Raw genomic sequence first — 25,768 nt, 5'->3', positions numbered from 1 at the left:
CTCCTGGGCTTGGGGACATGCTAGTCAGAACCCCCCTGCTGTGGTGCTAGTCCCTGTAGCATAGAGGTGCCTTAGCCCTGCCTGGAGTTGGAGGTTAATGTGGCACTGAAGTGAATTGGGGGTCGTAAGGTTCACACCTTTGGCTGCTGTAACATTTGGCTGGAGCCATGGTTCTGGAAGGCTGGTTAGCTGCCCATCCATCCTGCCACCATCCTTTTCTATTGCCAAGAGAGGAACTTCTTATAATGGAAACCAGAGTTTTTCAAACCAGTGAAGAATCATGTATGAGTCTACAGTTGCTCTTTCCCCATTGTGCAGGCTAAGGCAGGGCTGGCTCTGCAATGAGTGCTGAGGAATAAACACGAGCTGATCCACAGCTGCAGTAAACTGGTGTGTGGGTCTCTTGTTCCTCAGGCATACATGGAGGGGGAAATGAGCAGCTGCTGGTGTGAGCGAAGTGTAATGCAGGCAAGTGCTACAGTAGCATCTTCCACATTGGAAAGGTGCTTGAATTCTGTCAAGCCTTATCTGTCTCAACCTTGCCTCTGACTGGCTGCTCCTACTCTTAGACCAACTATTCCCCAGAGGAGTTCAGACAAATATAAAGCAGCTGTAGAGTTGAGATCATCAAACTCATTTCACTTTTGGCCTGACCCTGGGGCTGGATGTGTCATATATAGCCAGGGCCGGCTCCAGAGCCCAGCGGGGCAAGCACCTGCCTGGGGCGGCCCTTTCCCGGGGGGGCGGCAGGCTGGGCCGGCGGACCTGCCGCAGTCATGCCTGCGGGAGGTCCACCGGAGCCCCGGGAGCAGCGGACCTGCCGCAGGCATGACTGCGGAGGGGACGCTGGTCCCGCGGCTCGGCTGGACCTTCCGCAGGCATGACTGCGGCAGCTCAACCGGAGCCGCCGGACCAGCGAACCGCCCACAGCTGCGGGAGGTCCAGCCGAGCCGCGCGACCAGCGGACCCTCTGCAGTCATGACCGCGGGAGGTCCGCTGCTCCCGCGGCTCGGGGGCGCCTCCCGGGCATGACTGCTTGGGGCGGCCAAATTTGTAGAGCCGCCCCTGTATATAGCCACTGATCTGCACATGGCTAATTTGCACCAGTATAAAGAATCATAGAATCATACAATCTCAGGGTTGGAAGGGACCTCAGGAGGTCATCTAGTTCAACCCCCTGCTCAAAGCAGGACCAAACCCAACTAAATCATCCCAGCCAGGGCTTTGTCAAGCCTGACCTTAAAAACCTCTAAGGAAGGAGATTCCACTACCTCCCTAGGTAACCCATTCCAGTTCTTCACCACCCTACTAGTGAAAAAGTTTTTCCTAATATCCAGCCTAAACCTCCCCCTCTGCAACTTGAGACCATTACTCCTTGTTCTGTCATCTTCTACCACTGAGAACAGTCTAGATCCATCCTCTTTGGAACCCCCTTTCAGGTAGTTGAAAGCAGCTATCAAATCCCCCCTCATTCTTCTCTTCTGCAGACTAAACAATCCCAGTTCCCTCAGCCTCTCCTCATAAGTCATGTGTTCCAGCCCCCTAATCATTTTTGTTGCCCTCCGCTGGACTCTCTCCAATTTATCCACATCCTTCTTGTAGTGTGGGGCCCAAAACTGGACACAGTATCCAAATGAGGCCTCACCAGTGCTGAGTAGAGGGGAATGATCACATCCCTTGATCTGCTGGAAATGCCCCTACTTATACAACCCAAAATGCCATTAGCCTTCTTGGCAACAAGGGCACACTGTTGACTCATATTCAGCTTTTCGTCCACCGATAACCCCTAGGTCCTTTTCTGCAGAACTGCTGCCCAGCCATTCGGTCCCTAGTCTGTAGCAGTGCATGGGATTCTTCCGTCCTAAGTGCAGGACTCTGCACTTGTCCTTGTTGAACCTCATCATATTTCTTTTGGCCCAATCCTCTAATTTGTCTAGGTCCCTCTGTATCCTAGCCCTACCCTCCAGCATATCAACCACTCCTCCCAGTTTAGTGTCATCTGCAAACTTGCTAAGGGTGCAGTCCACACCATCCTCCAGATCGTTAATGAAGATATTGAATAAAACCGGCCCCAGCACCGACCCTTGGGGCACTCCACTTGATACCGGCTGCCAACTAGACATGGAACCATTGATCACTACCCGTTGAGCCCGACCATCTAGCCAGTTTTCTATCCACCTTACCGTCCATTCATCCAGCCCATACTTCTTTAACTTGCTGGCAAGAATACTGTGGGAGACTGTATCAAAAGCTTTGCTAAAGTCCAGAAATAGCACATCCACTGCTTTCCCCTCATCCACAGAGCCGGTTATCTCGTCATAGAAGGCAATTAGGTTAGTCAGGCATGACTTGCCCTTGGTGAATCCATGCTGACTGTTCCTGATCACTTTCCCCTCCTTTAAGTGGTTCAGGATTGATTCCTTGAGGACCTGTTCCATGATTTTTCCAGGGACTGAGGTGAGACTGACTGGCCTGTAGTTCCCTGGATCTTCCTTCTTCCCTTTTTTAAAGATGGGCACTACATTAGCTTTTTTCCAGTCATCCGGGACCTCCCCCGATCGCCATGATTTTTCAAAGATAATGGCCAATGGCTCTGCAATCTCATCGGCCAACTCCTTTAGCACCCTCGGATGCAGCGCATCCGGCCCCATGGACTTGTGCTCGTCCAGCTTTCCTAAATAGCCCCGAACTACTTCTTTCTCCACAGAGAGCTGGTCACCTCCTCCCCATACCGTGCTGCAGAGTGCAGCTGTCTGGGAGCTGACCTTGTCTGTGAAGACAGAGGCAAAAAAAGCATTGAGTACACTAGCTTTCTCCACATCCTCTGTCACTAGGTTCCCTCCCTCATTCAGCAAGGGGCCCACACTTTCCTTGACTTTCTTCCTGTTGCTAACATACCTAAAGAAACCCTTCTTGTTACTCCTAACATCTCCGGCTAGCTGCAACTCCAAGTGTGATTTGGCCTTCCTGATTTCACACCTGCATGCCTGAACAATACTTTTATACTCCTTCCTGGTTATTTGTCCAATCTTCCACTTCTTGTAAGCTGTTCTTTTGTGTTTAAGACGAGCAAGGATTTCACTGTTAAGCCAAGCTGGTCGCCTGCCATATTTACTTTTCTTCCTACACATCGGGATGGTTTGTTCCTGCAACCTCAATAAGGTTTCTTTGAAATACAGCCAGCTTTCCTCGACTCCTTTCCCTGTCATGTTATTCTCCCAGGGGACCTTGCCCATCAGTTCCCTGAGGGAGTCGAAGTCTGCTTTTCTGAAGTCCAGGGTCTCTGTTCTACTGCTTTCCCTTTTTCCTTGTGTCAGGATCCTGAACTCGACCATCTCATGGTCACTGCCTCCCAGGTTCCCTTCCACTATTGCTTCCTCTACTATTTCTTCCCTGTTTGTGAGCAGCAGGTCAAGAAGAGCTTTTCCCCTAGTTGGTTCCTCCAGCACTTGCACCAGGAAATTGTCCCCTACACTTTCCAGAAACTTCCTAGATTGTCTGTGCACTGCTGTATTGCTCTCCCAGCAGATATCGGGGTGATTAAAGTCACCCATGAGAACCAGGGCCTGTGATCTAGCAACTTCTGTTAGTTGCTGGAAGAAAGCCTCGTCCACCTCATCCCCCTGGTCCGGTGGTCTGTAGCAGACTCCCACCACGACATTACCCTTGTTGTTCATACTTCTAAATTTAATCCAGAGACACTCAGGTTTTTCTGCAGTTTCATACTGGAGCTCTGAGCAGTCATACTGCTCTCTTACGTACAACGCAACTCCCCCACCTTTTCTGCCCTGCCTGTCCTTCCTGAACAGTTTATATCCATCCATGACAGTACTCCAGTCATGTGAGTTATCCCACCAAGTCTCTGTTATTCCAATTACATCATAATTCCCTGACTGTGCCAGGACTTCTAGTTCTCCCTGCTTGTTCCCCAGGCTTCTTGCATTTGTGTATAGGCACTTAAGATAACTCGCTGATTGTCCCGCTTTCTCAGTCTGAGACAGGAGTCCTCCCCTCTTACAGTCTCCTGCTTCTGCTTCCTCCTGGAATCCCACTTCCCCACTTACCTCGGGGCTTTGGTCTCCTTCCCCCGGTGAACCTAGTTTAAAGCCCTCCTCACTAGGTTAGCCAGCCTGCTTGCAAAGATGCTCTTCCCTCTCTTCGTGAGGTGGAGCCCATCTCTGCCTAGCAATCCTTCTTCTTGGAAGACCATCCCATTGTCAAAGAATCCAAACCCTTCTCTCCGACACCGTCTGCGTAGCCATTCGTTGATTTCCATGATTCGACGGTCTCTACCCTGGCCTTTTCCTGCCACAGGGAGGATAGACGAGAACACCACTTGCGCCTCAAACTCCTTTATCCTTCTTCCCAGAGCCACTTAATTAAATCCATTTAATTGCACAGATGTAAACCCCCACTATAGAGCCATTTAATCTGGATTATTTTAACCAGGTAATTTAATTTAATTAACCTGGTTTAAATCCATCTACATTAGGCATTTGCACTGATGTAACTAATTCCATGTTGTCATGCTAGTGCAAGCTTTCTGATACAGACCAGTTGCAACTGGGCTTCCCCCAAACTGGCTCATCTTAGAAAGCTGGGAGATGGCTCCTTTAGCTGCCTGGCACTGAGCATCAGTTGTGTTTTCGAGCCCCAGTCTGGAGATGTGCTAGTGCTGGGCGTTACACATGGGGCCTGAATTACCTTGCTGAAGACCATTTGCTCACCATGCAGAGGATGTATGGCAGCATCCCATGACTCCTGAGCAACATATGTGTACCCATGCTGGAACCATTGTAAGGACAAAGAAAAGCAACTCTTCCCAAGAGGGCAGAGCCGAGGCGTGAACTCGCTGGCATAGAAGAAACCAAACAAATCACCTGAGCTTTTTTTAAAAGCATTTTGTGGGGAAGCTGGATTTCTGTCCATGATGATTTAATCCCCAAACAGCAGGCGCATAGGAACCCCCAGTATGGATCAGCCCATGGCTCCATATAGTCCTGTCTCAGGCAGTGCCCAGCCCCAGCTGCTTCACAGGGTGGTGTAAGAACCTTAGGATGGCAGAATGGGGGTAATCTGCCCCCACATTAGGTCTCATCCTGGTCTCTAATAGAGATGAGTTTGAGCCCTGCTGCAGGAAGGTTAATATCCCTGCCAGAATTAACTCTACTCTGAATTTTCTCATTTCCATGGAAAAATCCCCAATCCTTTTAAAAATCTTGCAAATTCTTGGCCTCAATTCTTGTGGCAGCAAGTTCCATAGGCTAAGTATCTATTGTGTGAAAAAAAAATGCCCTTGTATTAATATGGAATTTGCCGCCTTTTCAGTTTATTGAATGCCCCAACGTTCTTTAATGAATAAAGCGCCACGCTGCCACATGCAGTGGCTGCTCTTGCCCACAGGCCAGCTTCCAGAAAACGGCCTCTCATTTTAGGAGCCCTGATTATTGGAAGCCCAAGTTAATAAAGGGTCTGATCAGTTACACACTGGTCCTGCAGGCTTTATTGGGGGTTGTGGGTGCTGAGCACCAGGTTGGGCCCCCAGAATTAGAGGACCAGCCTGGGTGGCCGACTGGAGCCATGTTGGAGGTGGAGAGGTAGCACAGCGTATTCTGGGCTGATGCACAAAGGTCAGTATTGCTGCCGCAAGGCTGTGTACCCCAGAGTTACCCAGCATGGAGGGATGAATGCAGCAAAGCGGACAGGGAAACAAGATTGACACTAAATTAAAATCTCTCCTGTTCATGGCTGTTTTTCTGGACAAGTTTTGCTGACCAGAGGGATTTAATGCACACAGAGCAGACAGAAGAAGGTTCACTCAAGTTGGAAGTGGGTCCAGAGCTGCACAGCCAGGGCACAAGCCAGCAAACCCCTCACTGAGAGAAGAAGCTGCCGTTCTCCTTGCGGGAGTATCCACTGTTGGTGGCAGCTGTGTGGGGACACTCTAGGGAAGGAGAAAGTCATGTGATTACTACTACCAAGTGTGGAAGGGGGCATCAGGACGGGCCTCATGCTGGAGTGAACGAGGACTCCGGTTCTAGTAGTTATCATGGTGGCCGTAGAGCTCCAAGTATGTCACAAAGGAAGGGCACCATCATTATTCCCATTATACAGACGGAGAAACTGAGACAGGGATGCGCCATGATTCACCCAAGGTCACACAGCTGGGTGGCACTGACCAGGTCTCCTGACTCCCAGGCCAGTGCTCTATCCATAAGGTCATGCTGCCTCATGCATCCCCAGTTCTGACACAGGCTCACTGGGTGGCCTTGGGAGAGTCTCTTCAGTGGGTACTCAGTGCCTCTGATAGCCAGCCACCTAATCACTGGGCCTCATTGCCTGGGGTCCTGCTAATAAGTAATGGCAGCCACTAATCCTTGCAGAATAGTTCCTGTGACGTAGCTAGGCCAGGATTTGCCCAGGCAGCCCCATACCACAGCCACACTGGAGCTGGGATCCCCATGTGGCCATGATGGTAGCAGTGCAGTGGAGCAGCCTCCAGAGAGCATCACACTAAGGGAGCGGCCCCTTTGTTACTACCCCGCCAGCTGGTCCCGCCCACTCCCAGACTCTCAGTCTTGTGGGCTGTGAAGCATTTTGAGGCCCATCCCATTGGCTGATCTCCATTAAGATGGAGGCACAGGCAGCTGCCTGCTGCCCTTACCGATGGCTCCCTCAATGCTGTGGATCGACTCCTTTGTGGGGCTGACCCAGCATCTCACAGACAGGCCCCTGGCTGTATGGTGCTCCACTGGGGGCGGCTTGGGTTCCTTCACAGGCTCGAGACCCTTCAGTGCTCTGGAGTAGGCAGGAGGGGAAGGAGAGACATTAGAATTCCAGACTCTGCGCTCCCTGGGGCAGAGGCCAGCTCTTACTAGGTACATGTCCAGCACCTAGCACCATGCCACCTGCATTCTGGTTGTGCCCCCGGCGCTACTGTAACACAAAGAACTGTCTGGGTGGGTTTAGTGCATGTGCTCAGGGCTCCTGACAAAGCTCCTTGCAGCTATCCAGGCTACTGGGTCTGACTGCAGGACTGAAAGCTTTCAAATGGGAAAAACCTGATCAGACCTTTCTTCCCGCTGTGGCAACATGCCCATGGTAACAATAACGTGATCATCTTGCATGTATTAATTTCCTCTTGATTGGCTATCAGGCTATGAGGCCCCCAAAACTTTACAGATGATGCTTTTGGGTTTCTTTGCCTCCTGCTTTCTGAGCCTCTTTGGTCAGGCTCAGGGCACATTTCCAAGCTTTTCTCTGCAGCCCAGAGGGCTAGAAATGTACTTTGTTTACATAAAAGCTGAGGGTCTCCCACTTCAGGAGCTGGGGTTTGAGGAAAAATACCAAATATTGCAAGATGTGTGATAAAGTCACAACAGTTGACAACTCTGCAAAGAGCACAATATCCTGCCTGGTTCTGCCGCCTCCTCCTCCTCCATTTGTAGGGAGAGGGAGAAATTGACAATTAACAGCAACACTGTGGCCAGGGTCTGTGATTGCGCCTCTGGGACACAAGACTCTGCCACCGACACCCCCTGGCCTACAGGGACTGGACGCCTGTAAAAAGCTGCCGAGTAAGTTCTGCTGGCTCCCAGAGGCTTGCTACCACCCCAGTGTATGAGAAGAGGGCAGGGTGGCTATTGGTCAGGGAGCTGGAGGCAGAGTGGGGGGCTGGGGAATCAAGTCAGGCTGAGGTTTCTGTTCTGTTCTCCTGAGCAGGGGTCCATTAGCCTTTATGCAGCGTTGGTAGCTGTTCTCTGGCCCAGCGAGAGGCTGTCACCAGCTACCATGGAATCCTTCCAGCGGGTTTGTATCCCAGGCACAGGCTCTTAGTGCAACTAGCTACAAACCGCAGGCATCCCCGTGATCAGCTGGGTACCTAGTGGGGACTCACCAGTGTGCTGCCTAACAATGGAGCCCTTTCAGAGCAGCGGTCAGTGTGACCAAGGCCATGCCACTCATCCTACAGCGCCCAGCAAGCTGGTGAGGTAGGCAGCAGGTAAGGTAGTGCCTAGGCATGTGCTGGCCAAGTGACTTGCTGATGTCAGGGCTGCCCTGAGTTTATGTAATGCTCTGCAGGGCCAGGATTTGTGCTGCTGGGGAGAAATGTTGCAGGAGCCCCAGCTGAGGCAGCAGCCTGTGCAAGGGAGCTGCCCTCCCATGAGCCTTGAATGCCCAAACCTGAGGTAAACAGAGCAGCTCTTCTGTCCTGGAAGGCTTCACCCCCCTGTCTCTCTGTAGCATTGTTCTCACAGTAACTAGCTTCAGCATATGGACTCTGAAGTCCCCTGCTAGTCATTAACTTCAAACACCCCACTCTTCTGTCGTGGTACTGGGGGCACCATCAGACCTGTCCATACCAGATCTCCTAGGTTTCTCTGCCCCGGTGCTGCCACCGCTGTGATGGGCTAGCAGCATGCTGGGCTACATGCCAATACTGGGACTTTGTGACTGAGAACTTCTGCTCCACTCCATTCCTTAGCTGCCCCAGGATGGTGCCCAGCTCCCAGGCACTGGAGTCTGGGCTGCTCCAATCCCCAGGTAAGTGGGCACAGCCCAAGGCTAATGGTGGGTTGGAATGCGGGGGAATCTGGGCACAGCCTGGTACAGTTGGCTGATTGGGGCAGATGGCTGCAAAAGTTGGGAACCAGGAGCTGGAGTCTTCAGCTGTGTTGGCTGAAGGTGAGCTGCTGGGGCAGGGTCGTTTCGAGAGCTGTTGCCAGGGAGGTGCCTTCCCTCCCCATAATGACCCTGCAGCACCACTGAACCTACGCTTAGACCTCCTCCATGCACAAGCGAAGAGGCCAGAAGCTTCTGCAGGATGTGGGCATGTGACAGGGCACACTAGCCCCGCACTGGTCCAGCAGGAGTTAAGCCCAACCATGGCCTTGAGCCGGTTGGAACCCAGGTATAAAAGGAAGCAACTCAGCTCGGTTGGGACTGACCGCTGAAGAGGAAGGATGCAGGAGCTGACGAATCTCCAGACCGCAGAAGCTAGATGTGACGGAAGATGCCCAAGAGGGGTTAGAGCTGCTGGGAGCTGCCCACACTGATGAACCCTGGGATGCTGGGGATGCCAGGACCACCACGCGAGGAGATGGGGTAGGAAGTGGCTCAGGGGGACAACCTATTAGGCTGAATGCTGTCACTATGTTGCAGTGGGATCCCCCCATACCCAGTGGCGGAAGGTTCTGCCACTGTTAGGGCCCTAGGCTGGGACCTGGTGGAGTAGGGTGGGCCTGGATTCCCCTTCCCCCTGCTGCCTGCTCCACCCTCAGGGTGGCAGTCTTCCCACCTTAGGCCAAAAGGTTTGCATTTGTCTGCTAAACCAGGCCATCAGACCCTAGACTGTTTAATGTTCCACCCTACCAGAGGGCCCGGGGCAGTCGGACTGACTCTGACTATTAGGCCACACTTCCCTGAGGCTAAGGGGGGACAAGTGAACTCAGCCCCAAGACTGTAGTAGCCCTGGCCCTGCCCCAAAAAGGGGATGGGGCGAACAGCCATTGCTACTGGTGCCCTTGCAGCTGTGAGCAGACTGGGGCATTCGCTGTCACCAATAAGCTGCTCCCAGAGGAGGCTGTGCCCTGCCTGAGATCAGGGAAAGACCGCTTGCTCCTGCTCACCCATGGTCATCCAAGAGGGTCTCCTTGTGGATGACGATCTCGCTCTTGTCTCTGAGCTGCTCCTCGTGGTGGTTGTAGAGCGAGGTCAGCTTAAAATCCAGGCTATCACTGGGAACCTGCAGAAGGGTTCAGAGAAAGTCACTAGCCAGAGCCTCTGACAAGCCTGGTAAAGGTGCCTCATCCCTGGGTGCTGTGTGGGCTTCACCTGAGGCAGGGGACAAATTACATTCTGCTGCATTCACTGTGGGGAGTTACGCAGGGAAGACTTTCTCTCTCTTATTCGGCTGGTTAGAGCAGGGGCGTGGGACTCGGAGTCAGGACTCCTGAGCTGTGCTCCTAGCTCTGGGGAAGGGACGGGTCTGAGTGGTTAGAGCAGAGCAGTGAGCCCTGGAACGCCTAAGTCCTACTCTCACCTCTGCCACAGCCGCACTGTGTGACCCTGGGCAAGTTGTTTTGCTTTTCTGCATCTCGGTTTCCCTATCTGTAACACAGATCTAAGCCAAGGGCAGTGGGGGGATCAACGGACATGGCCTGTGCCCAGGGGCCCCAGCCAATTTGGGGGCCCTCGGCAGGAGCACCAGAACATTGGTAGAAGAGGAGAGCCATGAGGCCCCGCCCCTCTCTGTGGCCCTGCCCCTGCTTCTCCTCTTTCCCCCGGCCCTGCCCCCTGCTCAGGCGGCAGGCAGTGGTAAGAGCCGCTCATGGAGTCCAGGCTGCTGTGGGGAGCCCTGGATCTTCTACTTGCCCTGGGCAGGAGGCCAGGTTGCCGGAGAGCAGAACACTGGCCTGGGTCCTCCCCCCAGCCAGGCAGCGGGGCCTCCCGGGGGGAAGAGCAGGGGCAAGGCCATCGAGAGGGGCCGGCTCTTATGGGGAGGGGTGGCTAAGATTCCCCTCATTCCCTGGGCAGAGGCTGGTGCTGCCAGCAGGGACCTTGCTTCACAAAGGGGGAGTGTGATGTTATTGATAAAAATTGGGACCATATAGAACATGGGTTGCAACCAAGGTCCTGTAGTGGCACCAAATCTTAGGTAAAGGGGGTCATATAAGGTGTCTAAGACCAGGTTATGGGTTGCTGGTTATGATTATGCTGTCTGTGTGCATGTATCATTTTTAGTTGAAGTTATGTATATTGGCTCTATACTGTCTGTATTTCAAGTTGGTGATGTGCTTCTGGGTGATATCCCAGACAAGTTGGTGTTAGCTCTGCTTAGCCTGCTTGATGGCCCATTAAGGACCATCAGCTACACAACTGACCCATGGAGAGAAGGCAAACACGCCTTATGACTCAGCGAAGTATGCAGGCACTGGCCCATGTGACTCCAGACTCCATTTTGCTGTAATTTTCCACAGTAAGGACAAAGTGGTTCTTACACCTGGAAAAGCCTATATAAGGCTGATGCATCATCTCCAACTTGTCTTCAACCCTGCTTCTTACCTCTGGAGGGACTTTGCTACAAGCTGAAGCTCTGCACAAAGGACTGAGGACCCATCCCAGCGGGGGATGTACTCCAGAGACTTGATTTGAACCTGCAGTTTACTCCGTCACTGCTGCAAGCCTGAACTAAGAACTTTGCCATTACTGTATGTAATTGATTCCATTTAACCAATTCTACCTCTCATCTCTACCTTTTCCCCTTTGTAAATAAACCTTTAGATTTTAGATTCTAAAGGATTGGCAACAGCGTGATTTGTGGGTAAAATCTGATGTGTATATTGACCTGGGTCTGGGGCTTGGTCCTTTGGGATCGAGAGAACCTTTTTCTTTTATTGGGGTGTTGGTTTTCATAACCATTCGTCCCCAGGACGAGTGCACTGGTGGGGATACTGGGAGACTGGAGTGTCTAAGGAAATTGCTTGTGTGACTTGTGGTTAGCCAGTGGGGTGAGACCGAAGTCCTTTTTGTCTGGCTGGTTTGGTTTGCCTTAGAGGTGGAAAACCCCCCAGCCTAGGGCTGTGACTGCCCTGTTTGAGCAATTGGTCCTGATTTGGCACTCTCAGTTGGGTCCCGCCAGAACCGCCTCGTCACAGTGGCGTAGTCGGCAGGATCCACAGAACCAGGTCAATTAAGCTTTGGGTCAGAACCCCACGCTATCCAAATTTTAAATTTGGGATTGAGAGTTTGGTTGGTTAAAGATCAGTGACCATGAGACAGAAAGCATCAGAAAAAGCTCGTAAGAGGCGTCTGGAGCTGCTGGCTGCTGAGGAGAAGACTCACAAGATGCAACAAGAAACTGCCAGACTTCAGCTCCAAGTCAAAAAAGCAAGGGAAGAACAGCAGAAATTGTATCCTCTTGAAAGTCCAGTTTGTAACAATGTTGGTATGTTGTATAACTCTGAGCAGTTGTCTGGGAGTATCCAAATGTACCCCAACAATGCCACCTTTTATTTCAATGCTGTTACTGTGCATTCAGTAGAGGGTGGCCCCATAAATTGTGCCAGTGCTATGTATGGGAGTGGTAATGGAAAATTCATAGAGAGTGTAAAAGTCAATGGTAAAAGCTGTTTAGGGCATATTATGGCTTCTAACATCACTCTTGTTAAAGCAGATCTGGTCAAAGAGGAAGATTATTTACCAAATCAGAGTGTGAATGTTGTGATCCTCTGTGAGTTTACTGTCCGTGTGCCTTTAGCCAGAATCCACCTTGAGTGGAATGGGGCTCAGCATGAAGTGATAGCTGGCGTCAGGAAGTTATTGCCTAAAGATCTTTTAATTGGGCAAAATGTTAAAGCTTTGTTCAGTGCAGGTAGCCAGTCACAGGAGAGGAATGATCTTAAACCTGTGTCTATTGTGAGCAATGATTTGCCTGAGGTGGGTTGCTCCAAAGGTTTGTCTGTGCCAAAAAGCAGCGTGTCTGTGAGTGGAGTTTCTGAATGTCTGTCTGATGTCTCAGAAGGGAATCTGAAGTTAGATCAAGAGCAGAAAGATCTCATGGGTGAGGAAAATGTTTCTCAGGAGCAAATTAAAGTAAATGGTCAGGTGGAAGCCCTAACTGAGGAAGGAGAGGGGAGATTTGTGATGGGTGATGGATTGGTGGCTAGTGCAGCTTGTAAAAGTGAACCTGAAATAGGTAACTGTGATTTGCTGGAAGTAGCTCAGTGTAGTGAAAAAAGCAGCAGCTTATCTGTTGGGAGTGGCAATATGCCTGGTAGGGAAAGTTTGGAGGAGCCTAGGCAGCCTTGTGAGCTGATGGCTTTGTCTAATCAGCAGTTTGGGAAGACAGGGATAGTGGAAGATGAGTGTCCCTATCCCTTACCTGTGTGGAGAAATGTGACAGTGAAGGGAATGTGCCTATGTCTGTCAGGGGTATTGACTTGCCTATGGAGGAAGTTACCCCAATCTCCAAGCAGTTGTCTGTGAACAGCCCTGTGTGCTGGGACAAGGGAAATGAAATCCCAAGCTGTGCGTCTGGTGAAGGAGAATGTGTCCCTGGCTCTTCTGTGTCTGTGGAGCAGACAGAAGGTGCCTTTCAGCCTGCGATGGTTGAGGGTGATTCAGTTGTCTCGAAGTTGGTTTTAAATACAGCTAAAGCCCAGGAAGGGAATGGTCCTAAGTTTGTGTCTGCTGGGGAGAATGGCACTGTAACTAGGTTGCATTCAGTTAGGGCTTGGCTACACTTACAAGTTGCAGCGCTGGTGGAGGCTTTCCAGCACTGCAATTACACCCCGTCCACACTTGCAGGGCACAACCAGCGCTGCAACTCCCTGGTTGCAGCGCTGGCTGAAAACCCATCCCGGTTGGGGTATAAGGAGTGCAGCGCTGGTGATCCAGCGCTGCTCAGCAGGTGTGGACACTCACCAGCGCTTTAATTGTCCTCCAGGGAATAAGGAGTTATCCCACAATTCCTGTTCAGCCACTCTGCTCATCAGTTTGCACTCTACTGCTCTTGCCTCAGGTGACCCACCCTTTAAATGCCCCGGGAATTTTAAAAATCTCCTTCCTGTTTGCTGCAGCCAGGTGTGGAGTGCAATCAGTTAATCTTTACAGGTGACCATGCCTCCACGCGGCAAACGAGCCCCAGCATGGAGCACTGGCAAATTGCAGGACCTCATTAGTGTTTGGGGGGAGGAAGCTGTGCAGTCCCAGCTGCGCTCCAGCCGTAGGAATTACGATATCTTTGAGCAGGTATCAAGGTCCATGCTGGATAGGGGCCATGATCGGGACGCACTACAATGCAGGGTGAAAGTTAAAGAGCTGCGGAGTGCCTATTACAAAGCCCGCGAGGGGAATCGCCGATCCGGAGCTGCCCCCACGACCTGCCGTTTTTACAGGGAGATGGACGCGATACTTGGGGGTGACCCCACTGCCAATCCCAGGACAACGATGGACACTTCTGAGCAGGCTGGGGGACAGGAGGAGGAGGAAGCGGAGGCGGATGCGGCGGGGGGGGGGAGGAAAACGCGAGTGAAGCTACTGGGATGGGGGAAGACACCCCAGAGTGGGCATGCAGCCAGGAGCTCTTCTCAAGCCAGGAGGAAAGTACCCAATCGCAGCAGCCAGCAGTTGCAGAAGGACAAGCAGAGGAGCGGGTTACCGGTAAGCGGTTTTTATTTTCTGGGTGGAAATGTTTCTGGAGAGGAAGGGGGTTTAGGGCTGCATGCATGCCAGCCTAGATGTGGAATAGCCCATTGATGTGGTCTATCACGTCATGGTAATCGGCTGCAGTGATCTCAGCAAAAGTTTCAGCCAGAGTGTGGGCAATATGCCTGCGCAGGTTTATAGGGAGAGCCACTGTGTTCCTTGTCCCAGTCACGCTGACGCGTCCGCGCCACTGTGCCGCGAGGGGTGGGGGGACCATTTCTGAACACAGGGAAGCCACATAGGGTCCAGGGCGGAATCCACATTGCTGTAAAAGAGCCTCCCGCTGTTCCCTAGTGACTCGCAGCAGGGAGATATCTTCCAGGATTAACTCCTGTGAAAAATGTTGGGAGACTCTTTAGTGAAGAGATAGGGAGATAGTGAAGATCACCCCTGCAGCTGCATCTTCACTCAACCCCTCTATCACTCCAGATTACCCGAAGCAACCAGAACCCCTCTATCACTCAAGCCCCACTTCTCCCTCTATAAGCACCCCTCACTCACCATTTCGTGGCTTCTGTTGTGTTATGTGTGTGGTAAAAGAATGCTAAAGTGAGGACTAAGAACTCCCTCAGTGTAGCAATTAATGTCTGGAGATAGTGAATACAATGCTGCCCTGTTAAATGTATACATTTCTGGCTTTCTACAGTGACCTTGACTGCTGGACTGAGCAGATGTACCAGGGCCGCCCAGAGGGGGGGGCAAAGGGGGCAATTTGCCCCGGGCCCCGGGCTCCGCAGGGGCCCCCAAGAGAAGAGCGGAGGCTCCCGCCTCCGCCCCTCTCCTGGCAGGGCCGCCCAGAGGGGGGGGCAAAGGGGGCAATTTGCCCCGGGCTCTGCAGGGGCCCCCAAGAGAAGAGCGGAGGCTCCCGCCTCCGCCCCTCTCCTGGAGCCTCGGCGCATCAAGCGCCAAGACTCCGGCCGAGCCCCTGAGCCCCGCCCCGATCCGAGCCGCGTGGTGAGGGGGTGGGGCTGGGAGCTCCAACGGGGCCTGAGCCCCGGCCCGCTCAGAGCGCCGTGGGGAGGGGGCGGGGCAGCTGCCTCCGCTCGGCATGGAGCTCACAGGCCCGCCCCCTCACCACGCGGCTCTGAGCGGGACGGAGCTCAGGCCCTGCCGGCGACGCGCTCGGTAAGAGGCCGGGGCCGGGGAGAAGCCGGGGCCGAGGCCGAGGCCGGGGCCGGGGCAGAGAAGCGGCGGCCGGGGGGGGGGAGAAGCGGGACCCGGGGCCGGGCGGGGGAGGGGGGGGGAGAAGCGGGACCCGGGGCCGGGCGGGGGCGGGGGGGGGAGAAGCGGGACCCGGGGCCGGGCGGGGGAGGGGGGGGGAGAAGCGGGACCCGGGGCCGTCGAAGCGCAGCCCGGTCTTCGGCGGCGGGGGGCCCCTTCTGTTCCGGGACCCGCCGCCGAAGTGCCCCCGAAGGCCCGCGGCGGGGCCCCCCCCGCCGCCGAATTACCGCCGAAGACCGGGTGGCGGGTCCCGCTTCGGCGGTAATTCGGCGGCGGGGGGCTCCCGCCGCGGGTCTTCGGGGCACTTTGGCGGCGGGTCCCGGAACGGAAGGGCCCCGGGCCCCCGGAATCCTCTGGGCGGCCCTGAGATGTACCACAGCACAGAGGCTGCACAATTTGAGGAAAAATCCCCGAAAGAGCAAGGAGGACATGTTGAAAACTGTTCTTCATCACTCTGCTAGAGAGAGTAAAATCTTGCAGGAGTGGAGAGAAAAGGAAAGCATGATCCGCCAGAGACATTGGCGTAGAAACGCTGTGGCAAAGAGGAAAAGCACAAACCAGCTGCTAGACATCCTGTCGCGCCAAGCGGACTCTCTCCAGGCTATCGTAGCCATGCAGGCAGAGCAGTCCCGTGCTGCCCCACAGCCCCCCCCGTCCCAAAGCTTTTTGCCTTGTGCCCCAATGTCAGCTCAAACCCCCTTTCCCCAGCATCCAGGTTCTTACCACCACCAGCTGCCTCCAACACCTGTACGTTCACCAACCAGCCCTGATACCTACCACCCTTACCCTCTGCACTCAACCCCCATCACCATGCAGTATATGCACCCTGAAGTGCAGGATTCATTAAACAGCACTCCAGACAGGACATATGCAAACTTGTGACTGTACAGTTCACCAACCCACACCCATGAACCCTCTTGTGTTCATGAAATGTTGTGTGTCTGTCTGTCTGTCAAGGAAGTTTTTTTCTTTTCAATAAAACAATTCTTGGCTTTGAAAACAGTCTTTATTATAGCAGATAGTGAAAGATACCTTAGCCCAGTAAAGAAAGAGGCACTGCAAATCATTTTAGGGATAATAGAATAACAGTGTAAACAGTGCAATTCACTCCCATGCAAGGCAGCAAACATTACTGTTGGCTTTCAGCCTCAAATTCTTCCCTCAAGGCATCCCTAATCCTTGAAGCCCTGTGCTGGGCCTCTCTATTAGCCCTGCTCTCTGGCTGTGCATATTCAGCCTCCAGGACTTGAACCTCGGTGGTCCATGCCTGACTGAATGTTTCACCCTTCCCTTCACAAATATTATGGAGGGTACAGCAAGCGCATATAACCGAGGGGATGCTGCTTTCCCCCAAGTCTAGCTTCCCATACAAGGAACGCCAGCGTGCCTTTAAACGGCCAAAAGCACACTCCACAGTCATTTGGCACCGGCTCAGCCTGTAGTTGAACCGGTCCTTGCTCCTGTCAAGCTTCCCTGTATAGGGTTTCATGAGCCAAGGCAGTAACGGGTAAGCGGGGTCTCCAAGGATCACAATGGGCATTTCGACGTCCCCTACTGTGATCTTCCTGTCTGGGGAAAAAAGTCCCTGCCTGCATCTTCCTGAACAGGCCACTGTTCCGAAAGATGCGTGCATCATGCACCTTTCCAGGCCAGCCTGTGTAAATGTCAATGAAACGCCCGCGGTGATCCACAAGCACCTGGAGAACCATAGAGAAATACCCCTTACGATTAACGTACCAGGTGGGGGGGGGGCAGAATAGGAATATGCGTCCCATCTATCGCCCCTCCACAGTTAGGGAAACCCATTTGTGCAAAGCCATCCACAATGTCCTGCACGCTCCCCAGAGTCACGGTCTTTCTTAGCAGGATGCGATTAATTGCCTTGCAAACTTGCATCAAAACGATTCCAACGGTCGACTTTCCCACTCCAAACTGGTTCCCGACCGACCGGTAGCTGTCTGGAGTTGCCAGCTTCCAGATTGCAATAGCCACCCGCTTTTCCACCGTCAGGGCAGCTCTCAATCTTGTGTCCTTGCGCCGCAGAGTGGGGGCGAGCTCAGCACACAGTCCCATGAAAGTGGCTTTTCTCATACGAAAGTTCTGCAGCCACTGCTCGTCATCCCAGACTTCCATGACGATGTGATCCCACCAGTCAGTGCTTGTTTCCCGAGCCCAAAAGCGGCGTTCAACGGTGCTGAGCATTTCCGTGAATGCCACAAGCACTTTAGTGTCACACGCAGCAGGAGAATCGATATCGATATCATCGTCAGACTCCTCACTGTCACTTTGGAGCTGAAGGAATAGCTCGACTGCCAAACGTGTTGTGCTGGCGACACTCATCAGCACAGTCCTCAGCAGCTCGGGCTCCATTTGCCACAGAAATCGCGATTCACACACAGAGAGTAAAACAGAAAGATACTCACAATGGCGCCAAACGTTGCCAGAAAGAGTGAATGCTGGGATGTGAAGCGATGCACCACGGGGCGTTGGCACAGGAAGCGGAATGACCCGCACACTTCCTTCCCCTTCCCACAATACTCAGCGCCAAAATGGGACGAGGTGCTCTGTGGGATAGCTGCCCACAATGCACCTCTCAATACAGCGCTGGAAAGTGCTGCAAGTGTGGCTACACTGCAGCGCTGGTAGCTGTCAGTGTGGCCACACTCCAGCGCTGGCCCTACACAGCTGCATGACCAGCGTTGTAACTCCCAGCGCTGCAACTTTCAAGTGTAGCCAAGCCCTTAGTGTCTTAGCAAAATCCCAGAGAACAGACAATTCTGGTGCTTGTAGTTTGCCAGTTGCTAATGTGTGGCTGGAAAAGGGTGTAGCAACTCTGTCTAACCAGGGTGATACCCTAGCCAGGGCACAAGGAGAGCAGGAAGGTGATTTAATTGTGTTACCTACTGACAGTTTGACAACTTGTAGAAAGAAGGAAAAGATTCCTGAACTTGTTCATGGCCAAGGGAAGGAGAATGCTTCTAACCTGTTATCTAGAAAGTCTATAAGTTTGCCTGAAAGGGGATTGTGTAGGAATCTGCCTGATGGGCCAGAGGTGATTCTAAATGTAAGTAAGACCCAGCAAGAGTCTGTGGTTGCTCAGGGAAATGTTCCTTTAGAGCAAGCCCTAGGTGAAGAAGGGAAGGGCAGGATTTCTGAGAGGGGTGAATTGCTGCTTAGAAAAGCTCAGAGGGAAAGGAATCCTCATGGTAGCCTGTGCAAGCAGTTTACTGCAACTGAAGGGTGTAAAAGTGATTTAATCAAGGAAGTTTCAGTTCCTAACAGCCAGAAATTTTCTGTTGTAAATGGATCCACTGACTTTCCTTTCGAGAGATCCAGTGTGGGAAGCTTTGAAAAGGTATCAGGTGGAGTAGAAGCTGTTAACAAAGTTGAGCAGCCCTATAACCACGAGGCTGTGTGTGGCCAGCTTGTTGGAAAGACCATGGTGTTGGGACAGGACTGTCTCCATGCTGATTCTGTGAGTGAGCAGTCTGTGCTTCAGGATCTGAGGACAGATTCAGTTACTGGTGTTTCAGAGCAGAACAGTTTTATGGCTGAACGCTTAAGGATGCAGGGTAGAGCAAGCCAGCTCTCACCCTCAGACTATTTGGATTTGTGTGATATCTCTGTAAAACAAAGTCCAGCCTTGGAATGGGTAGCAGCTAAAAATCTAAAAGCTAGTGTCTGTGTTGATGCGAATTACTTGGCTGGCAGGGAGAAGAAAGACTTGCTAATAGCTGTTAGCAAAGAGAGCCCACCCCATCAGCCAGTGAATTCTGTTAAGCAAGAGAAATCAGGGTCTAATCCTGCAGGACAAGAAGGAAAAAGAAGACTAAATTTTGCAAAGGGAAGCCACAGATTAACCCTAAAATGCCCAAACTCCAATGGTATTGAGCCAAGGGTGTGGCATGACAAACATGATTGTAAATGGACACTTGAAATGAATTAGTTGTTATTGCTAATGCTAATTTTTGTAACTAATGTGTTGCTATTGCCAAGAACTGTAAAAAGGTACAATGTGCCTAATCTTTTGGAAAATCCCTTGAACATGTTGAAAGGAATACATGAAAACACACTTTATGTTAAAGGGCCTTGCTATACTGATGTTTCACAGTTAATGCCTGTAAACAGTATTGGAACTTTTCACAGGGGAAAATACATTCCAGACCTGATGTGCTGTATGAAAGGGGAAACTGAGGCACACTACCATATTGCTTTCATGGCTAAATGCCAAGATTCCTGTACTATGAACAACATCAATATCTACATTGGTTTAATGTTAATTGGGTTCCAAACATTGGCCAAAGCTGGTATGGATAAAGTAGCTGTTTTCTTTAGCTCTTGGCAAGATCACATGAAACATACAGGAACCATGCTGCAAAAGCTAACCAAGTTATACCTTGAGTTTGTAAAGAGATTCAATCATGTTATTGAACATGACTTTGATAAACCATTTCTGTTATACACTGGTACGGCCTCTAGCCCAACACTAGCTGTAGTGAGACAGACCCAAGGAAAGGGGGCTCTTGGGATGCAGTCAGCGATGTTTGTGACATCCTTTCCTGCACCAATTTTGTGTTGGGGGTGTGACGTTATTGATATAAATTGGGACCATATAGAACATGGGTTGCAACCAAGGTCCTGTAGTGGCACCAAATCTTAGGTAAAGGGGGTCATATAAGGTGTCTAAGACCAGGTTATGGGTTGCTGGTTATGATTATGCTGTCTGTGTGCATGTATCATTTTTAGTTGAAGTTATGTATATTGGCTCTATACTGTCTGTATTTCAAGTTGGTGATGTGCTTCTGGGTGATATCCCAGACAAGTTGGTGTTAGCTCTGCTTAGCCTGCTTGATGGCCTATTAAGGACCATCAGCTACACAACTGACCCATGGAGAGAAGGCAAACACGCCTTATGACTCAGCGAAGTATGCAGGCACTGGCCCATGTGACTCCAGACTCCATTTTGCTGTAATTTTCCACAGTAAGGACAAAGAGGTCCTTACACCTAGAAAAGCCTATATAAGGCTGATGCATCATCTCCATCTTGTCTTCAACCCTGCTTCTTACCTCTGGAGGGACTTTGCTACAAACTGAAGCTCTGCACAAAGGACTGAGGACCCATCCCAGCGGGGGATGTACTCCAGAGACTTGATTTGAACCTGCAGTTTACTCCATCACTGTTGCAAGCCTGAACTAAGAACTTTGCCATTACTGTATGTAATTGATTCCATTTAACCAATTCTACCTCTCATCTCTACCTTTTTCCCTTTGTAAATAAACCTTTAGATTTTAGATTCTAAAGGATTGGCAACAGCGTGATTTGTGGGTAAGATCTGATGTGTATATTGACCTGCGTCTGGGGCTTGGTCCTTTGGGATCAAGAGAACCTTTTTCTTTTATTGGGGTGTTGGTTTTCATAACCCTTCATCCCCAGTGCACTGGTGGGGATACTGGGAGACTGGAGTGTCTAAGGAAATTGCTTGTGTGACTTGTGGTTAGCCAGTGGGGTGAGACCGAAGTCCTTTTTGTCTGGCTGGTTTGGTTTGCCTTAGAGGTGGAAAAACCCCCAGCCTAGGGCTGTGACTGCCCTGTTTGAGCAATTGGTCCTGATTTGGCACTCTCAGTTGGGTCCCGCCAGAACCGCCTCGTCACAGGGAGCTGATCACTTTATCGGCTCCCCCCCATGAAGCACAGCCTCTGCTGGTGCCTGCCTGAGGCTTGTGGTTTGGGGGGGCAATGTGACCCCCTGCCTGCAAACTACACCCATGTTAAATAGTGGGCAGGCCTTGGTTTTTAATGGGGTGTTTTATGCCCAGGGCCCCAGTAAATCTTAATCCACCTCTGCGCAAGGGCTGGAGGATTGCGAGGCGAGGTTAATGTTTGTCAAGCGCTTGGAGAGCAGCTAGAGAGCAGCAAAGTGTTCTGAGAGGTGTCCCGGACGCTTCGCAGCATGGGTGTTACGCGCTTCCTCTCTGCTGCTTGGGGTGGGGTCGGGGACAGCACACGGGCATGGCCTGGGATGCTGCTGGGCAGAAAGCAAAGCCCAGAGGAGCAAGTGGAGCACAGAAAGGAAACCAATGCTGCTGCGGGTGAAAGGCTTTACTATGCCCTTGGCCCGGCCAGTGCAGCTGCCCAGCCTGGGCGAGGAGATGGCTGTGCACTGGGGAACTTGTATCTGCTAATTCTGGACCATTTCAAGCTGTGCCCTTTGGGGGAGGGTAACCAGAGGGCGTGGGGTGGTGAGGAGGGGGAGGGAGCAGCAAAAGGCAGGGCGGGGCAGAGGGGCACTTGGGGACCTCTACCTCAAGTTCTGTATACCAGACTTCCTTCCTGGTGCTGGACAGGGTGGGTGTTCTGTGCAGGCGATTCCAGGGGTCCCGCTGCTGGGCCAGGTGGGTGGGCTCAGTATAAGGGCCTGTCTGGAACAAACAACAGTCAGCCACTCGTGCTCTGAACACCGACTGTCAGATGGTCTTTGCCATTGGCATCAGGGCATCCTCCAGACACATGCACCGCTCCCTACTCCAGTGGGTGTGTGGGTGATTCTGTATGTAGAGGAAGTTAGCCCTCTGTCCCCAGCCTGGTGCAAGGGGAACCCTGATTTGACTGCAGGCACTTGGGACCCCAGGGGATCCACTGCCCCCACTCCCCGCCCCCCACATGCCAGCAGGGCTGTGCAGGAGGCCACTGCCTAGACCTGTCATACTGGTGCAACAAGGAAGGTTTATGCCTCTGGTATCCCCACTCTCCCTGGCATCACTTGGGCTGTTAGGACCCATAACAGCTCTTTTGGGATGGAGACCATCTTGTTCTGTGTTTGAGCAGCCCTTAGAGCTATGGGGTCCATCCTGCTCTGTGATGGGGGCTAAAAATAATTGGCAGTAAAAGCCACTGCCCATCAGAGCAAACAGGTAACTCCTGTTCTCCCTCCCCTCCCGGCCCAGTGACTGCCCAAGGCAAACCTCTGACATAGTTTAAATCCCACAAGAAACCCCCTGCTGCTTTGTGCCTACTCAGACTCCTTGCTCCTCTGCTAGTGAAGATCTGGCCTCACTCAAATTGTTTGCAGAGTTGTGGGATTCTTGATTGTTTTCAATTTGCTCCTTTTTTAACACAAGGCCTAGTGATCTAGCTATCAGAGCCAGGGCTGGAGTATAAAACTCTGGTGAAAGATCAGAGTCCGCAGTGAGCTCTGCACACCAGCACCTGGATGGCAGCTGAACTCAGGCCCCATTTCTAAGTAGCTCATTGTGATGAAGTGGGACTGTTCTTAATGTTTCCTCTGAATACTGTGTGGGTGCTTCAGTTTCCCCTATGCATTTCTTAAGTCTCCAGGGTGCATAAATGGCTGACAATCTGTCTCCTAGCAACAAATGGCCAGGGCCCTTCCCCCCTTGCAAGGGGATAGCTAAAGGTGAACAAAGATGTCAGGTGACCTCCTGGCCCAGGAAAGAGACAAAGGCCAAAAAGGAGAGGCTGGAGGGGGTTTCAGTTTGGAGCTGGCTGGGGATGGGAAGTGAGTGCAGATGGGGATGTCTGGCTTGTTGGGCCCCAGAATGGACCCGGCTGAGGGGTCGGGTTCTCTATACCTACAAGCTCTGTTTTAGGGCGTGTTCCTGTCATCTAATAAACCTCTGTTTTACCGGCTGGCTGAGAGTCACGTCTGACTGCGAAGTGGGAGTGCAGGACCCCGCCTGGGCGGACTCGCTGTGGGAAACACACGGAGGGGCACATGCTGAATGCTCCAAGGAGAGACCCAGGAAGGTGAAGCCGTGTGAGCTTCTTGCCCTGAAGACGGTTTGCTCCAAGGGAGAGGAGGCTCCCCAAAGTCCTGACTGGCTTTGTGGGGAGCAGTTCCACAGCATCGCCCGGGGACTCAGTGACATTCATGAAGACGGGGCGGGAGGTTGAGCTGGACTTAAACACTGAAAAGTTGATTTCAAAGGGACCCCGCTGACTTGCAAGCCAGGTATTTTTTATATAGATGTAAGCAGAGTCAGGATGAGATCTACCCTGACATCCGGTGGTACATTATGAGAAGTGGGCAAAGGAATTTTAGGAATGTGCATTTGCATTGGTAAACCCACTCCACTTAGCATAACACACAGCAGCATGGGATGGTTATTTTCACACTGGGGAATCCCCAATTTCTTTGTTATTGGGGCAGGAAGGAAAAAAAAGTGCTGTTACCTTAATTATGTGAATGAGGAACTATGAGACTGCTTTATGACATAAATGACTCAACCTACATTAAATAGTACTTGTTAGACAAGGGACATGGGTTCCAAAACCCAGTGAAGGGAGAGAGGCTGGGGACTGGTGTGTGTACCTGATGGTATAGGCCCCTTTTGAGGGTCTGGAAAACCAATTGCACATCCTCCTCTCTCCACTGTTAAAGAGCAGAGCTAATTTTGAATCCTTTAGGAGTCTATCTGGAGGCTGCTGACCTGAATTCACGTTGGGCCAAGGTGGCACTGGGGCTCCTCTACTACAAGTTGAAACCACTAAGAGCTGAAATCACTAAAAGAGCTAAGCTTACTGAGCTGAGATCACTGAGTGGGGGAGCCTGAAGATCGATCGCTAAGCAGCTGGCAGAGTGGAGCAGTCTGCAGCACGTTGGCGCAGCCCGTGGAACAGTGAGCAGTGTGGAGCGGTTTGCATGGACGGCTGATGCGGTTCACGGGTTGGCTGGAGGAGCGGCACAGCTGATGGAGTGGAGCCAGTCGTGGTGAAGGCTACAGCAGAACTCCACGGAGAAGCGGGGCAGTCGGCCCTGGCCCACGTAAGGTGTCCCTTAACACCCTGCGTGTGGCCCCCCCCCCATTTCCACCCAGGCTGGGGGGGTAAAACTCTGCAGATAAACTTTTGAACTCTGGGGTGGCACTGACCAGAGACAGAGACTCTTGGGTTGTTGGACTTTGGGGTGATTGGACTTAAGACCCTAAGGGGGAAAGGACAGTGCCAAATGTACTTGGAGGTGGGTTTTTTGCTTATGGTTTGTGTATAGTCCTGTTTGTGGTGTCTCTCCAACGTGATGCCGCATTGTTTCCCTCCTTTATTAAAAGGATTTTGCTACACTCGGACTCTGTGCTTGCGAGTGGGGAAGTATTGCCTCCTAGAGGCACCCGGGGGCGTGGTAGGTAATTCTCCCAGGTCACTGGGTGGGGGCTCGAGCCGGTTTTGCATTGTGTTATTGAAACGGAACCCCTGGATACTGAACCCGGCCCTTGTTGCTGCCAACTCAGAGGGGCAGAAGGGTTACATATAAAAGGAGTCAAAAGTAGTTTCAGGCAGTGTCTTTCCCCTGACCCTGGCCAGTTTGTTGCCATGTGAAAGATCCAGCCAGGCAAACAGGGGAAACTGAAGCTAAATCTTTCACAACAGACACTGGATTCTGGGTCCTGCCTCCTCAATTTAGATCCTTCCCATCCTGGCAGTCGCTCTGCTCACCAGCTGCCGTGTTCCCACCAGACTGGCTGCATGTTGGGGGGGCAGGTTGGGCCGGAGCTGGGCCGATGCAGGGCAGCCCAGCAGGGGGCGGGACCTTACCTGGCCCGGCCTGGCCTGGCCCCTGAAGGTGTCCTCGTTCTCGTAGCGGGGGTAGGGGAAGGGGTCCCGGGTGGGCGGCATCCTGCGCCGGGCACAGCAGCGCTCCCCGCCGCTTGTTTGCGAGCCCGGCCGCGGTTGCCAGGCGACGGTCCCCGCCCCGGGGATTCCGAGGAGGAAGCTCTGGCGCTGGGGCTCCCCCTGATGGCTGGAAAGAGCAGCGCGGCGGGGTGGCCTGCAGGGAGGGGGAGGCAAAGGAGGGAACGGGCACGCAGCGGCCGGGAGAATTGCAATCCAGGGGGCCGCGCTGGACATGCAAGGACTGTGCATCTTTCCCTGCAATCTTCCCGCAGAGAAACTCAGGCATGGATGAAGACTTTGCCTGGAAGAGCCAAGCACCAGCGTGCATAACGTTTATTTAAAAACCTGCTGTCGCCATATTTCCCCCCGCCCGCTTTGTTGCACATGGCTAGGCACTGCATGGCCCTGCTTCCCTAAACTGTAGAGGGGCTAACACTCAAATCTGTGGGCCAAGCAAAGGGCTGTTGCAAAAAGGGGGGATCTAATTTTGCAGGGAAGATGCCCATGTGCGAGGCGAGACATGCGGCGCCGAGGCAGAACAAAGACCTGAATGCGAAAACTTACATGGGGCTAATATGGGGGGGGGTATGAACGTGCAAAAGTAGGTCATTAATGCTGGGGCTAACGGACGACGGTGCGCGCCCCCAGAAAGGACTAAATCCGCACGAGGGAGAGCGACAAAGCTGAATGGCGACCAGACGGGCCCGGGGCT

General features: G+C 52.4%; 1 protein-coding gene across 2 annotated transcripts; it reads right to left on the bottom strand.

Moving 5' to 3' along the window:
* Nucleotides 1-4,603: 4,603 nt before the first annotated feature.
* CFAP276 (cilia and flagella associated protein 276) lies at nt 4,604-25,139 on the bottom strand. Of its 2 annotated transcripts, XM_045012454.1 has the most exons (5): nt 24,979-25,136; nt 21,732-21,848; nt 9,630-9,745; nt 6,665-6,798; nt 5,264-5,944 (listed from the first exon to the last, which is right to left on the bottom strand). In XM_045012454.1, the coding sequence occupies exons 1-5, from the start codon at nt 25,057-25,059 to the stop codon at nt 5,874-5,876; spliced, it is 519 nt and encodes a 172-aa protein (XP_044868389.1). In that variant the 5' UTR covers nt 25,060-25,136; the 3' UTR covers nt 5,264-5,873. The 2 variants fall into 2 exon arrangements, with proteins under 2 accessions (XP_044868390.1, XP_044868389.1); XM_045012455.1 differs by lacking the exon at nt 21,732-21,848 and having other exon boundaries at nt 4,604-5,944; nt 24,979-25,139.
* Between the last annotated feature and the right edge of the window lie 629 nt (nt 25,140-25,768).

Source organism: Mauremys mutica, chromosome 4, assembly GCF_020497125.1.
Source record: "Mauremys mutica isolate MM-2020 ecotype Southern chromosome 4, ASM2049712v1, whole genome shotgun sequence".
In the NCBI taxonomy this organism is placed as follows: Eukaryota; Metazoa; Chordata; order Testudines; family Geoemydidae; genus Mauremys; species Mauremys mutica.
The sequence above is the reverse complement of the archived record's forward strand: the minus strand, read 5'-3'. Positions and strand labels throughout refer to the sequence as shown.

Excerpts from the sequence above, each read along its gene's own strand:
- CFAP276 (XM_045012454.1), bottom strand. The coding sequence starts at position 25,059 with ATGCCGCCCACCCGGGACCCCTTCCCCTACCCCCGCTACGAGAACGAG. Across the intron at positions 9,746-21,731 it reads TCTGGTATACAGAACTTGAG|GTTCCCAGTGATAGCCTGGA; the intron begins GTAGAGGTCCCC and ends ACCCTTCTGCAG. Across the intron at positions 6,799-9,629 it reads ACCCTCTTGGATGACCATGG|AGCACTGAAGGGTCTCGAGC; the intron begins GTGAGCAGGAGC and ends TGCCTACTCCAG.